Source organism: Panthera pardus, unplaced genomic scaffold (assembly GCF_024362965.1).
Source record: "Panthera pardus isolate Hobbes unplaced genomic scaffold, ASM2436296v1 HiC_scaffold_16, whole genome shotgun sequence".
Lineage (NCBI taxonomy): Eukaryota > Metazoa > Chordata > Mammalia > Carnivora > Felidae > Panthera > Panthera pardus.
The window spans coordinates 104,161,609-104,177,049 of NW_026526721.1; the positions used below are offsets into that span (position 1 = coordinate 104,161,609).

The following is a 15,441-nucleotide window of genomic DNA, read 5'->3' on the forward strand; positions in this document are numbered from 1 at the left end:
TCACCAACTCATGGCCAATCTTGACTCTTCGACCTCCCCTTCTCCTACCAGATTAGTTGAAAGCAAATTTCAGACAGCATATTATTATTTCATCTGTAAATGTTTCAGTGTGTATCTCTAAACAGAGTTCTTTTTTTCTTTTTTAGTTAGCATAACCACAATACCTTCAGCATATGTAACAAACAAGTGCATCTTTAATAAAACATTCCATCCGTGTACAAATTCCTCCGTTGGTCTTAAATGTTTTACAGTTCGTTTGTTTGAATGCATTTGGTTGGCATGTCTCTTAGGTGGTTTTTAATCTGTAAGTCCACAGGATTTTCTAGAATCACACATTCCAGAGGCTGGAGGGCACACGGTTCAGTTGGACTAACCACACCGCCCACGCAAGCATGTTTTGTGTTCTCTCTCTCATCGGGCTCATTTGTGCTCTGCACAAGCAGCCACCTAAAGTGAGCACCTCTCATTTACCACCTACTTGGCGCACTTCTGTCACAGGCCCTTCTTTATTCTGGAGGAAAGAAGGCCCATAATTTGCCGTCCTGTAATTTTCACATACCGGTCGTACATATTTCCCCCACCTCGAGTCCCACAAAATAAGTTGAATTTGATTTGAAGACCTAACATGAACGTATGTATAAGTTATGTTGAGGGAATAAGTGCCTAATCAATGATGTATAACTACGAAATTATATTCCAGGAACAGATGCTGTGAGCCACATACACACCAGGCATTGTGCCAGGCGCTGGGGATCTGAGATGAATAGAAAGGCCCTATCACCTCTATGAACCTTGAAAAGTTCTTCAAGTTTCTGACCCCTTTACAGTAAAAAAACAAAAACAGAGCCTTGTGATTCTCTTCCTTCTCTTGCAGCACACAGGAGGAACCCAATGAAACAAACAAAGGAAGTGAATCAAAGAGGTCGTAGTATCCCACGAGATTTCACATCTGACCCCCCATTTCCAAGCACACCGTACTCTTACTTTCAATCTGGGAATGGAGATCATTGACTATCACTTGTAGCTGCCCAAGAGTCATGTCCCGTAGGTCAGTGGGCTTTAAACTCCTTTTCATCAGGCATTCACTTATATGAGGCATGTGTGGCAGCTGAAGGTACAAAGGGAAGAAACGGAGGTGTGAACAGAGCAGCAGGTACACTGAATGCAAACCACACTCTCACCCGCCCACTTCAGTTTAGGTTCTGGGCTCCAGAGCCTTCCCAGGCTGACTTTTCCTGTGCGAAGGCCCCCCACACCCGCACCACACTGTCTACGACACTATGGCACCAAAATGCTACACTACTCTAATCAAAAGCTTTCTGATTGGTCTAGAACACAGGCTGTGACAACCCTGAATCGATTGTCATATCCACAAATGAATGACTAGGGAGCTCAAGGAATATGAATGACATGGATAAAATTAATAATATCAGTTATTCATCAACTGGTACCGTGTTAGGAGCACTGTGCTGTGTCTTTGAACGCTTTGTTCACGGAACTTCCCAGTCATGCTCTGACACAGGCGTTGTTATCCCCATTTTACAGATGACAAAACTGAGGCTTATGTAACTTGCCCAGAGCCCCACAGCAGGTCAATGGCAGGGCTGGACTCCCAAGCTCAGGGCTCTTATCCACTATGCAATCCTGTCTTCGCTGAAAGGTGGGAATGAGAGCCAAACAACAGCGAGTTCTGCCACATCAGAACCAATAGGTTCTAAATGGATGGCCTTAATGGCATTAACATATGCCCATGACAGCTAATATTGCTCCTAAGAAATACAGTAGATATGAACCAAGAACAAAGTTTACTTTTGTGTAATCTGTTGCTATGTATCTTTCAGCGATACAGTAGGAAGGAAAAAGAAACGAACTCAAATATTTCTCAATGACAGTACTTTTTACAAACTGCCTTGTAGAAACCCAAGTTTGCATAACTCTGGGAAAGAACTGGAACAGCGTCAACCGTTTGCAGCCACCAAACACTTGCTGGCGTTTCAGTGTTCGCTACTTACGAGATCAGCGACGGGAGACTTTTTCCTGTTCTGTTTTTCCACTTCTACTTGCATTTTGGCCATTGGTTTGGCCATGGCTAGGGCCATTTTGGCTTCAGCTTGCAATTTCTTTTGCCTTGTGAGGAAATCCATGTCATCCAGGGATTCGGATTCCTCTTCAGTCGTGTCTCTATCGGAATAGGAAGAACTCTGTTTGCTCTGTGAAGGGAAAAAGAGCAGCCCTGAGCTTTCTGAGCTTTCAGGTACCATCTTTGGAGATGGGCTACAGTGTTCCCTGATCCCGCTCGAGTGACTGAGGGTCCCCGTCACCGATGCGACTCGCCACTTGATTTGGTCTGTACCAATCTCAAGTAACGTTAAAGATGGTTTATTTTTGGGGCGCCTGGGTGGCTCAGTCGGTTAAGTGTCCGACTTCGGCTCAGGTCACGATCTCGCGGTCCGTGAGTTCGAGCCCCGCGTCGGGCTCTGGGCTGATGGCTCAGAGCCTGGAGCCTGTTTCCGATTCTGTGTCTCCCTCTCTCTCTGCCCCTCCCCCGTTCATGCTCTGTCTCTCTCTGTCTCAAAAATAAATAAACGTTAAAAAAAAATTAAAAAAAAAAAAAGATGGTTTACTTCTTCAGTGCCACGAACAGGCTCTGATTTTAGCAGAGTAACATGACAACAGGGAGAATCTATTTATGACAAACTTGAGACGTTTCTTTGGCTCGTGGTCTCAAAACTTTCCTGAAGTGATCAGACACAGAAAAGTAACCCAGAGCTAAGGCAGTGAGTGTGTTATTCTCTAGAGTGTTCTCTGGATGGGATGTCAGGTATCCATTGAAGTTGACGTTGCACTGTGCTCATGGACCAACACGGTTTCCTGTTGGTTGATCTTTGGTAAGAAAAGTGATAGAGACTTCACAGAGAGGAAGGAATTCCAGCAATACAGTCCCGGGATCACTAAGCCACCTTTTGGAATATGTGTGCAAGGAATGAGTAAGGAATGCTTCACACACATTATCTTGCTGGTTTCTCGGAGCAACGTCTCTGGGTGCTGGCCTTCTCATCCTCACCTGGATCCCCACCCTGCCTTTTAAAACGTGTCCTACCGCTGGTCTGTGCTTAATACTTCTAAGCCCGATGGGGAAGCATTAGTATCTAGCACAAATTATTAGGGCACATGTGATTTCTCTCATGGTTTAATATGAAAGTGGTTGCTAACTTTAACAAGCGCTTATGTCTCCTTATTGTATCACCCTTGTGATTTTTCAATCACTGTCAAATTTTAGGAGCATGCTATGTCGAGAAATGGCAAGAGACATTTCTTTTTGAACCTCTGCCATGTTTTTTTCCTGACTAACAACAAAAAAAGAAGCTAAATGTCCAGGAAAGCACACACGCACAGCTCTGGTGGTATTGGACTCACCATGGGAGACAAGGGGGTGTCCAAGCTGGTTTCAGTCTTACTGTCATCAGCGTCGCTGTCCTTATCACTGCCGCTGTCGTTGACAAAGCATATCTGCAGGTTCATCCCACTCTGCAGGCTGGGCAGAAGCAAACAGGACACTCATTCTACTCAGCTGTTTGTTATCAGGTGGCCCTCATCAGAGCCGTCCGGTTTCATTGACAGAAAGCAGTTTCATTGTGTTCTTCGCACGGAGAAGTGAGTGACCAATATTACTCCCAACTTACAAATGGTAACTTTTACTGAAGGAGAATAATGATGACTTACTGAGTTGAGAACTTGATAAATGATAAAGTGATAACTTTTGCTAATATTATATTATTTTTTTCATACCAACTTCATGTGAAGTGAAAGACAATTTAAATCCACATATAGTAGCACCTAGCACCATACCAAACACAGCTGTGCAAAATGCAATGTGTCAAGTCACCGAGTTTACATTCCTGCGGATAAAGATGAATGGGGTCCTCAGGAGAGTAAAGCTGCCTGGTGTCATCTAGTGTCCTGTCCGATGGAGACAATTCAACGAAGCTCACCAGAGCCGGCTTGCCAGGGCCACAGCTCCCTGAAGAAAGACTCCTTTTTTTCCCCAGATACACAGACTAGGATTGCCTGAAGGAAAACTACGCTTAAAGCAAATTGCCAAAAGCCAGCCAAGGGAGCCCATTTATGTCATTAAAAAAACATATACCACAGGTTCGTGCCAGAGAAACTTAAGGAAGCCCCAAACCCAGTCAGAAAGGCACAACCTTGTAACACAGCAGACTGCCTCGCGTACACAGAGCCTCAGAAGTGGAGACTTTTCGGGAGCTTATTATGTTGGTGGTGAATCCTGCAGCTCCATGAGTGATGTTGCTGGAGATGTGGCCACAGAGGGTCACCGGCTGTGTGTCTGCTACACAAGGGCAGACAGTGGATTCAACTCAGTGTCCTAACTTTCTTTTGAAACTGGACACGTTTCAATACTGTTCTCCTATAAAGAGTCTTTAAAGAAGCAATTTTTCTTTTTTCCAAATGTTTTATTTATTTTTGAGAGAGACAGAGTGTGAGCAGGGGAGGGGCAGAAAGAGAGGGAGACACAGAATCCGAAGCAGGCTCCAGGCTCTGAGCTGTCAGCACAGAGCCTGACGTGGGGCTGGAACCCACGAACTGTGAGATCATGACCTGACCCAAGTCGGATGCTTAACTGACTGAGCCACTCAGGTGCCCCTAAAGAAGTAATTTTTCAAGCATTTCCTGTTAGTCCCAGTCTGTGCGTAAGCTTAGAAAAGGCGAAGGAGCCTCCTAGGCAGCAAGAGATCATAAGGAGACCGTCTAAGCCAGGTTTAGGAAGCCAGCACTGAATTGCTCTGGCATTACTATCACAGGGAGAAATGTAAAGAGTAACTGATCTGGTAGTTGACATTAGTATCTTTTTCTATTCCATTGGGTAGGGATGCTTTGTATAAATTGCTCAGATGACTCATATCAAGTGATTCTTTGAAAATGACACAGAATCCAGAAAGAAAATCTACTGATTTAACACAGGCACCGTCATTGTTATATGTATGCACTGCCACCTATTGGTACCTTCTGTAATTACTGCAGGTCCAGGAAGGAAAGGCAGCCTTCCCCTCAGCAGGCTGGCTCTGTTCCCCGCCTGCCTTAAAGAGCCAGGCCCTTGCTGGAGGCAGAAGGCACAGGTTCTGCTATGATCAGTGCAGGGAGCTTGGTGTCGGTCAGACTTAGGTTCTGAATCCTCACTTCTTTCCCGGGCCCCTTACTTAACTTCTGTGAAACTCAGTTTCCTCATCAGTAAAATGGGGTGAATAATTCAGTGATTTGTAAGAAAAATGAAAACAGCTCAGAGTGAGGCACAGGGCAGGTCCTCTGTACATATTCATTATCCTCCTTTTTCTACTTTCTGAAAGCCTGGACAAAGGAATACAGAATTTTAAAGGTGATGCAACTTGGTAAAGGGACCTCTAAAGTCACTTACTCGAATACCTTGCCTGACCTTGAATACCTCTGAAAGAGTGTCCTCAAGTTGTCTTTAACTGTTAGGCAGCTTGGACTTTTACTGAGCTGGAATTTATCTCCTTTTAATTTTCTTCCTTTGGAATTTTTTTGTCCCTGGAGAAATCTAGTATGTTCACATTACCCTTCGATCCCACATAAATTAAGTTTTAAAATTAATTACCTGTAGTTTGTCAACCACCCCTTCGATCAACCCATTTCTAACATAAACCTCAAGATATATGCATTGGAAAATAGTGGGAAGTAAAACTGCAAATGAAAAAAACACATTAAAAGCATATTTTAAAATAAAAAAGACATTTTAAATTAAACCTACTTTGAATCTAGGATTATGTTGCATTTTCTATTTACTGGATAGCTAAAGTCTTGAAAAGAAGTGTCTGTCACTGGATACCCAAATTATAAAAATATAATATAACCCACGATACCATTACCAAATAAGGTTTAAAATATCCAGGGATATACATTTTCATTCTGAAAAAGGTCTGACTGTAAATTCTGTTGTCCTGCCCCCAAATGACCTTTGTGCTTAGGATCAACTCAAACCTAAATCAACCAAACCATACAGCATATCTAACTCAGGAAAGTCAAAGGAAAAAAAAGGGTGGGGGGGGAAAGATTCTGACTACTAAGTCAGAATGAAATGAAAAAACACCTCAGGTAGAAATTCAGAAAATCGCCTTAGTACCACATTATCACCGTGGGAAACTGAACAGAGCTTCTTATGGGGTGAGACTTATAATTCCTTATAGCGGTAATCACCAAGAATGTTACTCTCAGGGAAAGGAAATTATATGACATATCAGCTAATGGTTCAGAGGGGATTTTAGTAAAGACATCTTAAAATGGACTCAGGTTTCAAGAAGGATTTGTTTGCCTTTAGCCTTTAAGCAGGTTTTAAGATGAAGGCGGCTTCGGGGAAACTCCATCACTGATCTCAAGCAGCAGCCTGGCTGGGGGGTGAGTGGGGCCCCTGGCGCTCTCGAAGGCCTCTGTGTCACAGCGTCAAGAAATGATAACCCCTGTTCTGGGCCCCTTCCCCACCCGCCCCACCCATCCCCCCACCCCCGGGGGAAGCTTGGCTGCTCTAGGCTCATCCCTGCAAGCCGGAGTCCCTGGCCTCCGTCCCTCACCCTGCAGTGCATCTGGCCTCACTTACAACCAGGCTACCCAGTCTTGCAAAATCCAAGCTGCCAGGGAGCGAATTTGCTTGCTTGCATCTCTCAGGCACAGTCAGAGGTGAAAACAAAACAAGATCATCATCATTTAATTAGCGATATAATTTAAGGTATCCAGTTCAAGGTTGCTTGATGTTTCGAGTGGCATTTACTGGAGCGTTGCATGCAAAAGGCTGCTTGACATCTGCCTTGCCTGTCGATAGGAGATCTGAAAGGTCTGTGTCCTGGTTTTCCTGGAAAACGCTTCTCCTTATGCACCATGAGCCAGGGAAAAACCCACACTGCAGCCCAGTTACTGACAGGGAGCCCTGGGATCTGGAAAGAGGGTGTTCTGGATGGAGAATGCTCAGAATATGAAGACACAAAGACGAAATGTGTCTTCTGGGCATCTCCGTGTGAGTGGAAGTGGCTTTCTTAGCGACAGTGCCTACTGGCCAGCATCAGGAAGGCATACAGGCGACAGGATGTTCAGCACCAATGTCTCCTTGGCTTTTAGGGTGAGGAAGACTATTTCTTGTAAAACATTTGTGCTGACTTCCAACTACCATTGCTGGGGATATTATTAAAATATGCACAACAAAGACAGGATGGCAGAGGTGAAAAGTTTTTAACTACTAAGAGCACGTAGCCAAGTGATAATATAATCTGGTATAAAGAGAATACTTTTTTTCAAAATACAAGGACAAGACCAGTTTATTCCCTGAGAGAAACGATGTGATTGATGATCCTAAAGTCTGCCGTGACTTGAAGTTGTGTGGTAGCCACTGTGAATCTGGCCTTGGTCCTGGGCCCTGGTTTGAGGTGACTGGGTCTGGGCTGTTCTGAGGCTAGTTGTGAATCCCAGAATTACTTGCTGTTTCTGATCTTAAAGTTTCTTTCTTTATTTTGAGACAGAGAGAAAGTGCAAGTCAGGGAGGGGCAGAGAGAGAGGGAGAGAGAGAGAATCCCAACCAGGCTCAGCACTGTCGGTGCAGAGCCGGACATGGGGCTTGAACCCACAAACCATGCGATCATGACCTGAGCTGAAGTCAGACGCTTAAATGATTGAGCCACTTGGGTGCCCCAGTGTTTCTGAAATAGCAATCTCCCAGTACCAGCTTAGATCAGCAGTATCTACACAGAAGTGTTTAAGATTCTTTGGTTTTTACCCCCTACATCATCCCTTAGTTAACTTCACTTGAACTGTTGCAATGAATTGGAGTTTAAAATGATGTTTGCTTATACTCTCTTTTTGGGCTGTGCAACCACCTGTGGGTAACAGGCAAGGTAACAGTTACTCAGAGAAATCAAGTAAGTTCCCCACACCTTGACCACCTGATTTATTAAAATGGTCCCAATTCTTCCCCTCTCTGCACCTGCCGCCTCTGTAATGTGACTTTGCAGCTTCTCCTGTCAAGAGATGAGGTCTATTTCCCCACCCCTGGGCTGGCCTCCTGTTGTGTCTTGCCAGCAGGATGCATAGGAAGTGCCAGTGTTCCAGTTCCAAGTCTCCCCTTCAGGGCACCCTGCCACTGCCCTCAGAACAAGTCCAGGCTGGCCTGCTGGCTAATGAGTGACTTCCTAGCACAGAGTTCAATCAGCAGTTGTCCCCACCTAAGCCCCATATGCAATGCAAGAGACAGTGTAGCCAAGGGCAGTCAAAGGTACCTCACCAGGTACATCTGATGACTGCAGGTACATCTGAGCCCAGCTCTGATCAGCAGAACTGCTCAGCCAACTTACAGGCTCCTAAGCGGAAATCAGTGTTTATCATTGTATGTCACTGATGTGGTGTTTTTTTTTTTTTAATTATATATAATCATTGTGGCAACAAATAACTGGTACAAGGTCACAAAGCAAGAGACAACAGGCCAAACCTCTGGTTTTTGAATCCAGGGCCCTTTTCCCCATACTACACTTAACCTCAGGTTTGGATTTATTAGATCTTGTCTGTATGTCTGGCAATTTAAAGGATTTAAAGGACTTCTACCTCCTGCAGTTGCATATAATTCTAAGGCAATTGTTTGGTTTTCCTCACGAAGCAGAGAGAGGAGGAACTTCCCATATGCTTGTGGATTTCAAACACACCTTGCTTATCTTCTATCCACAACCAGAGATGCCGTGAGAGCCACTGGCCCTGCCCTATCATTTGTTGTCAATATCTCCAATTAGTTTGTGACTGGGCCATTAAAATTATGTTATTTCCATTTATTTTAATGGATCTTTGATGCATTATTCAAAGGCTTTATACATAATGAATAATCACTCATATTTTTATAATATATCTTTTTCTATTTCATGAAACTTTTAAAAGGGAAGGAATAGATAATGTGGGTTGTAATTACCCAAAGGTAGCTGTAAACACATTTCATTTTTTCTAAGGATTTGTCATAAAGAAAGGATGTGGGCACAGTTGAGGTTTCAGTAAGCTCCAGATGTCCTCAAGGTGTGACGGTGTCTCTACAGAATGTGCTGAGATGGGTTAAAATGAGGTGCTGCTAGTCCTTAATAAAAGACTTTTCCCATCCCCAAACCCTGACCCCTTCCTCTTCTGCTGCCCAATATTTGTTATTGTGAAAACACTATTCTAAAATGCTATTTTTTCTCTTACCTTAATAGGATTGTGTTCATTTCTTTTGCTAAGTGGTGTGTAATGCATGGGATGATAATTTATTGGACTTTTAAAAAAGATTGATATTTACACAACAGGTGTGAATGGTGCTGGTCCAACATATACCATCACACTCACACAAAAGTACTGTAAATGACTTTTATATTAGAAAAGGGAGATTGAACTGTTCACTCATTCATTCATCTATTTCAGGTGATAACATCTCCGCGAACCCCATGGCACCAATAGGCTAGTGCTTTCGCCAGGACATACAGTTTCTAGTTTTCTATAGTCCCCACTACTCCCTATTGCCTTTTATCTAGGCTACTTCAATCATTTGTTTCCTGCTGACCCCTGAAGGCATTTTATAGTTAAGGGCCCCTATATTAAGTAGATGCATAGTTAGTAGCTGAGCCATGAACAAAAACCTGGTCTTTTAACAGGTACCAAGTGCTTGGATCATTAAATCATAATGTATAAACAGAAATGTGGCATATATAGAGCATCGGAAAAGAACTCAAAAAACACTCAGTAGACACTCCCTATATTAGATATGAGAAAAGAATACTTTTACTACCTGGACATTCATTACTACATAAGGTGTTAACCAAGAAGGGTGACCGAGCAGGAACTACAGAAGAAAGGACGTCTGGGTGAAGCAGGGGTGGGGGAAATAAATGCAGGAGAGATGGGAAAGCCTACCTTCCAGCAGGCATGTGTCCCGAGAAGTAAGCGGTAGTTTCAAACTATGTGCCAAACAGAGGACTGGGGAGAAGAGAGGACATCATGTCTCTTTATGTCCCATCCTGACCCCATATCTTCTAGGACTCAGGCATTTGGCAGCTCCAAAGGTGACTGGAGTGTAAATGGACCGCTCTGGGTTTTTTTCTTTCTCCTAATCCTGTACATAATCTCTTTTTCTGCTCCCTTTTCTAAGGCTAGATCTGGACCTTCCATCTGTACATGTCCACATGATGGCTGGTAAGCATCCAACACCACATGGCCACAGAGTCTTATTAACTGATAGAAAGGAGAACTAGCCGTCCCCAGCTTCTCTTTGGTGAAGCGTCACAGCCCCTGGATCCTAACCCGAGTCTCTCGAGAGCTATAAATACTTGCGTTCCCCAGACAGCCGTTGGTTCTAATTTCACATCAGTGTCCTCCAGTTTCTTCACTAATGACCACTTAGATGTAATTCAATTTGGAGTTATAGGATCTTCATGATGGAAAAATGCATTTCACCAGAAATATTTACTACCATGAACCGAAGACCAGAATGAGGCTTCTTCTGATACTAGAATAATGATGGAATGAAACAGTCATCTCTCTTAGGTGCCAAATGTGGTCTACTTACATTTTAATCAAAGCCAAATGATTTCTAAGCAATTTACACTCTGAAATAAAAAGAGTTAACATTTTTGGATCATCTACTATGTGCTAAGGCACTTCATATATATTCCCTCTACTCCTCAGATACACATAAAGTAAGCATTATGACCCTCATTTTGTACATGAGAAAACTAAGGCTCAGAGATTAAATTACACAAGGTCACAGAGCTGGTATTTTACTCTGTGAGAGTCTGTTTTGAGAAGCCAGGGCACTTTAAGAAGGATAGAATAAGTCCATGAATGGAAGAAAAAAAAGATGAAAAAAGAAGGCAAAACAAGAACAAAACAAAAAACTGGAAACAATTCCAGTATCTAACAAGAAGAGATTAAGTATACTACAGTAAAATATATGATGGCCATTATGCAGCTAGTAAAAATATAATGATAGAAAAACAGTTATGAACATGGGCAAATGTTCCCGATATACTGTGAAGAAAAATCAGGCTATAAAACAGTACATATACTATGATTTCAATTTTGTAAACAAAAATGTGAAGATATATTATGCATAGAAAAAATGGCAGGAAATATACCTAGATATTTTTTGGTGGAAGGAATTCAGTTGACTTCGAATTGTTCTCTTTTGAGCTCCTCTGAGTTGTCATGTGTGGGCATTCAGCAGGAATTAAAAAGGGAAAAGGAGAGAGAATGGATGAGCTGATTAGCGCTTGTGTGTTGGAGAAAAGGTGAGTAGGATTAAATGTTTGACAGCTGGAAGAGGATGGTTGTGTGTCTGACTCAAATGGAGGCTATGCACAGAGCATGACTCACATATGAGTCAGGCCGGGCTTTTGTTCTTGGCAGGGGGCTGGGGGCGGGAGATCCTCTTGAAGGGCAGCAAGAAACATTTTCTTATAAGTGAACGTTTCTGGAGATGGACTCTTTGATTCAACCGTTCACATCCCTTCCCTGCCTGGTCTGGGCCCCCTTTTTCCCCCCTTGGATCTGCAGTAGATTACAGACTCGGAAGTAATTGATATACATTTAAATGTCTGTCTTTTTAAAGCCAGACTGTTTAATTACTCCTCTCGGCCCGGACTGGGTTTAAACTTGCATCCATCTGACCTGCTGATGAATTTCAGCTGCTTGCTGCTTCCTGAGTTGGGTGATCATGTTCCTGTGTCTGGGGTAAAGACATGGCAGTTGGAGAGTCATGCCTGTGCATGTGTTTGAGGAGTATGACTGGATTTGGAGACACTCTCCACAGCAAATTCTTTTACGCTCTTCAATACTGAATCACTGCTTTCACCACTTTTTATATCATGTTTAAAAACAGTTGGGGCTACTATTTAGGCTTGGTTGTAGAGTAAGCTTTATCTCGAAGACATTCTCTTTCATGATTTCATGTGGGGTCACTCAAATTATATGCAGTCATTAAAAAGAATGCAGTAGATCTGCTGAATTTCATTGATTCCATGAAGCACGGTTGTTCATATTTTGGCGTCTTTAAAGTCAGCTGTCTCACGATCTCAGCCACCCAGGCGGCTCGTGGCATGACTGTTTCACTGAGCTGTAGCCCCCTCAGCCAACAAATCAGTTAAGGACCACTAATGAAGATGTGGGCTCTGGCAGTTCAGATATTCGTGCCTTCTGGTAAGAACAGGAAAGCTCCAGCATCAAAACCTGTAGCAGAAGGGCCAGTGGCTTGAAAGGTGATGCACAGCATCTCCCAAGGGCACAGAGGGTGATGTTGTGGGGAAAAGCAAAGACGGGCAACTCTGAGGGAAAGTGGTTAAGTGAACAATTGGATTCTGAAAGTGGACTATCTTAACCAATGTATTTTACACATTTTCTTTTCTTTTTTTGTATGTACAAGACATAAGTGATAAAAGCAGATATCCAAGTAAGTTTAGAAGGCTTCTTTCAATAACTAAAATAATAATTCTAAGTGTTAAGGAGGCATGCATCATCATTCAATTGACAGTGGTTTTTCAAAATATCTTTCATGGGTTTTAAAAAAAAAAATTTTTTTTAACGTGTATTTATTTTTGAGACAGAGAGAGACAGAGCATGAACGGGGGAGGGTCAGAGAGAGGGAGACACAGAATCTGAAATAGGCTCCAGGCTCTGAGCTGTCAGTACAGAGCCCGATGCGGGGCTCGAACTCACGGACTGTGAGATCATGACCTGAGCCGAAGTCGGCCGCTCAACCGACTGAGCCACCCAGGTGCCCCTTCCATGGGTTTTTAATACACGTAATAATCCGAACGAGAACAATCTGAAGGAGGGGCACCTGGGTGGCTCAGTCAGTTAAGCGTCTGACTCTTGATTTTGGCTCAGGTCATGATCTCAGGTTTGTGAGTTTGAGCCCTGCATCAGGCTCAGCACTGACAGCACGGAGCCTGCTTGGGATTCTCTCTCTCTGCTCCTCCCTCAGGCGTGCGCACCCTCTCTCTTTTCAGAGACACGAAAAAAAATTTAAGGAACATTCTGAAAGGCACAGAAATTTTTTTTTTTAAGACTGGACAACAGGACTGTGTTAAACCTCTAGATGACATAGCTCACTTGTGGTCAGTGGGAGTTTTCTTGTAGCAGCGAATCTTCTGTAAACTCTCAAAGGAGTCTGGTCTTCATGTGAACTGCGTGTGTCCAGACACATGTGTGCAAGCACCATCCAAAGGGAGCGTAAACCACAGTAATAAAGTAATAAAGTCATGATAACTTGTCAAAGATGATGTGCCAATGAAAAATCATTCCTAGAAGCTCTTTTAATTAAACATTTAGCTGTCCACTGGAGCCATTTTTAAATATAAAATGCAGCCCTGTGGCCTTTTCCTCCCTGCCTCCCACCCTTTCGCAATAGCTCCGACAATTGAATTCTCATTGGTGATAATAAAAAAATTCATAAGGCAGGGTACAGCTGGTTCTGCCTCTAGCAAGATGTCAAATTTCGCTTGCACAAAATTAATTGCACCCAATTAAACTGGGGTCATCGGCATTATTGTAAAGTGAGGCTATTTATTAGACAAAGAAAATTTCACAAATACCAATTTGCTTTTCTTTCGGGTTTGTGAAAGAGAAGAATTGCTTACATAATTAAATTTGTTTTGCCATTTTAATCTTATTACTCCTCAAAAGACCCACTTCACATCTTGCTTCACTTTTAAAATTGGGTGATATTTTAGAAAAGTAGAGGTAATCCTTGAAGGAGGGCATAAAAAAATGATAGGTTTTCTGTATGCAATAGTTTGTAAACTACCGTTTACCGTGACGTGTATCTTGGAATTACTTACATGAAGGGTTTCCTAAGCAAATTATTAGTTCACATGTACGAGATTGAGATGAAGTTTAAAAGATATGCTACATGTTATAAATAGGTTGTGACCATATGCACCTATTCAAGAAAGATGCCAGTGAAAGCAAATTCCACTGTGTTGAAGTAGGACAACCTCACCCATGCTGGGTATATATGACTACACTGCTTATTTCTTCCAGGAAATAGTACAAAAATTATTACTGTTAGAGACAAAGGGATGATTCACTTTCCTGGCAAAATGATGCTTGTTCAACTTGGGATTCCGTGGCAGATTATATATACAGATTCTCAGTTCCTCATATTCAAAGCTCCTGTGAGTCAATTTCTTTCAAGCCTCTCTGGATCACTGTTATCTGTCTAGCTGATACAACCCCCTGGGCTATGGTGCCCCCCTTCCCGGCCCCTATCCCCACACCAGACACAAAAGAAGGTGGTAGGTATCTATTACTGGTCTTGTCTTAGTCGTTCACCAATAAACCTAGAAGATCAGGAAAGAAATGAGTTGCGGATATTGGAATGGTTGAGATGAGTAAACAGTAATCATTATTCAAACCAGCTGCTCAAAAGCTCTCTGGGGAATTTCTGTTTTTCATAATATTTACAATGTTCGGAGAGAAGCGTATAGCCTATTTTGGCTACACCTTCCCATCGTATACTTTATGAAAAAGACTACATTAAGCTGTATTTCTATTTATATGTATGCAAATAAAACCTGTCTTGGGGTAGGGTAAGAGGTAAGAGAGAGGTTTATTTTGTGGTTACTCTGAGAAAAGGAGAATGGAGGCCGCACATGTTTTCTCTACAATGTCAGATCAGGTTGTATGTCTGAAAAATGAAAGGTTTCCTAGAGGTCCATTACTAATGACCACTCTGTCTTCTGTTCTCATAGCAGCCAGGCCAGTTTGCATTCCTTTAATAATGCTGAGCTATATAAACTCAGAATCCAAAATATAATGATGATTCAAGATTAATGTGGTCAATGAAAAATATTTTATAGCAAAGTATAATACTAGTAGTAAGAGAAAAGGAATATTTTTTTCAAGAACATGACTACACTGAATATTTCTTAGAAACCTATTTCAAAAATATAGTAGGTAATTCACTTTCCTCATTTCCCTATAAGCCTTTGTAAAGCTTTTGCTGAAACATTTTCAAATAGGAAAAAATAACAAAGGTCATAAAGTCTCAGTTTGAAAAGGTTGATTATGTGTGGATTTTGAAGAAAGAAAAAAATGGCATTTCCTATATTTGCTACATTTTGGTATAAGTCAAATTTAATAATTTGGGTTATGAAGCAATATAAAAAATTCCTTTGCTGCAGTATTAGGCATGAAATGTCTTTATGGGATTACTGGAAGCCTAGCCTACATTTAACAGCTTGTCACTCTTTTAAAAAGTGCTCTGGGAGACAGCACCAATTAGAAAAATTCAGTGGGGCTGAAATGTAAAAGACAATCGAGAAGGACTTACACTTGCAGGAGCAGCTCAAACATGTCTTCCCAGAAGACCCCTCTGTTACTTCATGATTTTCCACACAACGTGCATGAAGTTAATTC

The 15,441-nt window shown here is 42.3% G+C and overlaps 1 protein-coding gene across 8 annotated transcripts in view; it reads right to left on the reverse strand.

Annotated features, from left to right (window-relative positions):
* The window catches only part of LOC109262053 (schwannomin-interacting protein 1), a 567,034-nt gene that overhangs the window by 5,965 nt on the left and 545,628 nt on the right, over positions 1 to 15,441 (reverse strand). For all 8 annotated transcript variants that reach the window (XM_019440436.2, XM_019440432.2, XM_019440434.2 and 5 more), the window contains 3 exons: positions 3,418 to 3,535; positions 2,013 to 2,210; positions 985 to 1,108 (listed from right to left, as the gene is read on the reverse strand). In XM_019440436.2, the coding sequence (XP_019295981.2) occupies positions 985 to 1,108; positions 2,013 to 2,210; positions 3,418 to 3,535 (440 nt within the window). The remainder of the gene's footprint in view (positions 1 to 984; positions 1,109 to 2,012; positions 2,211 to 3,417; positions 3,536 to 15,441) is intronic.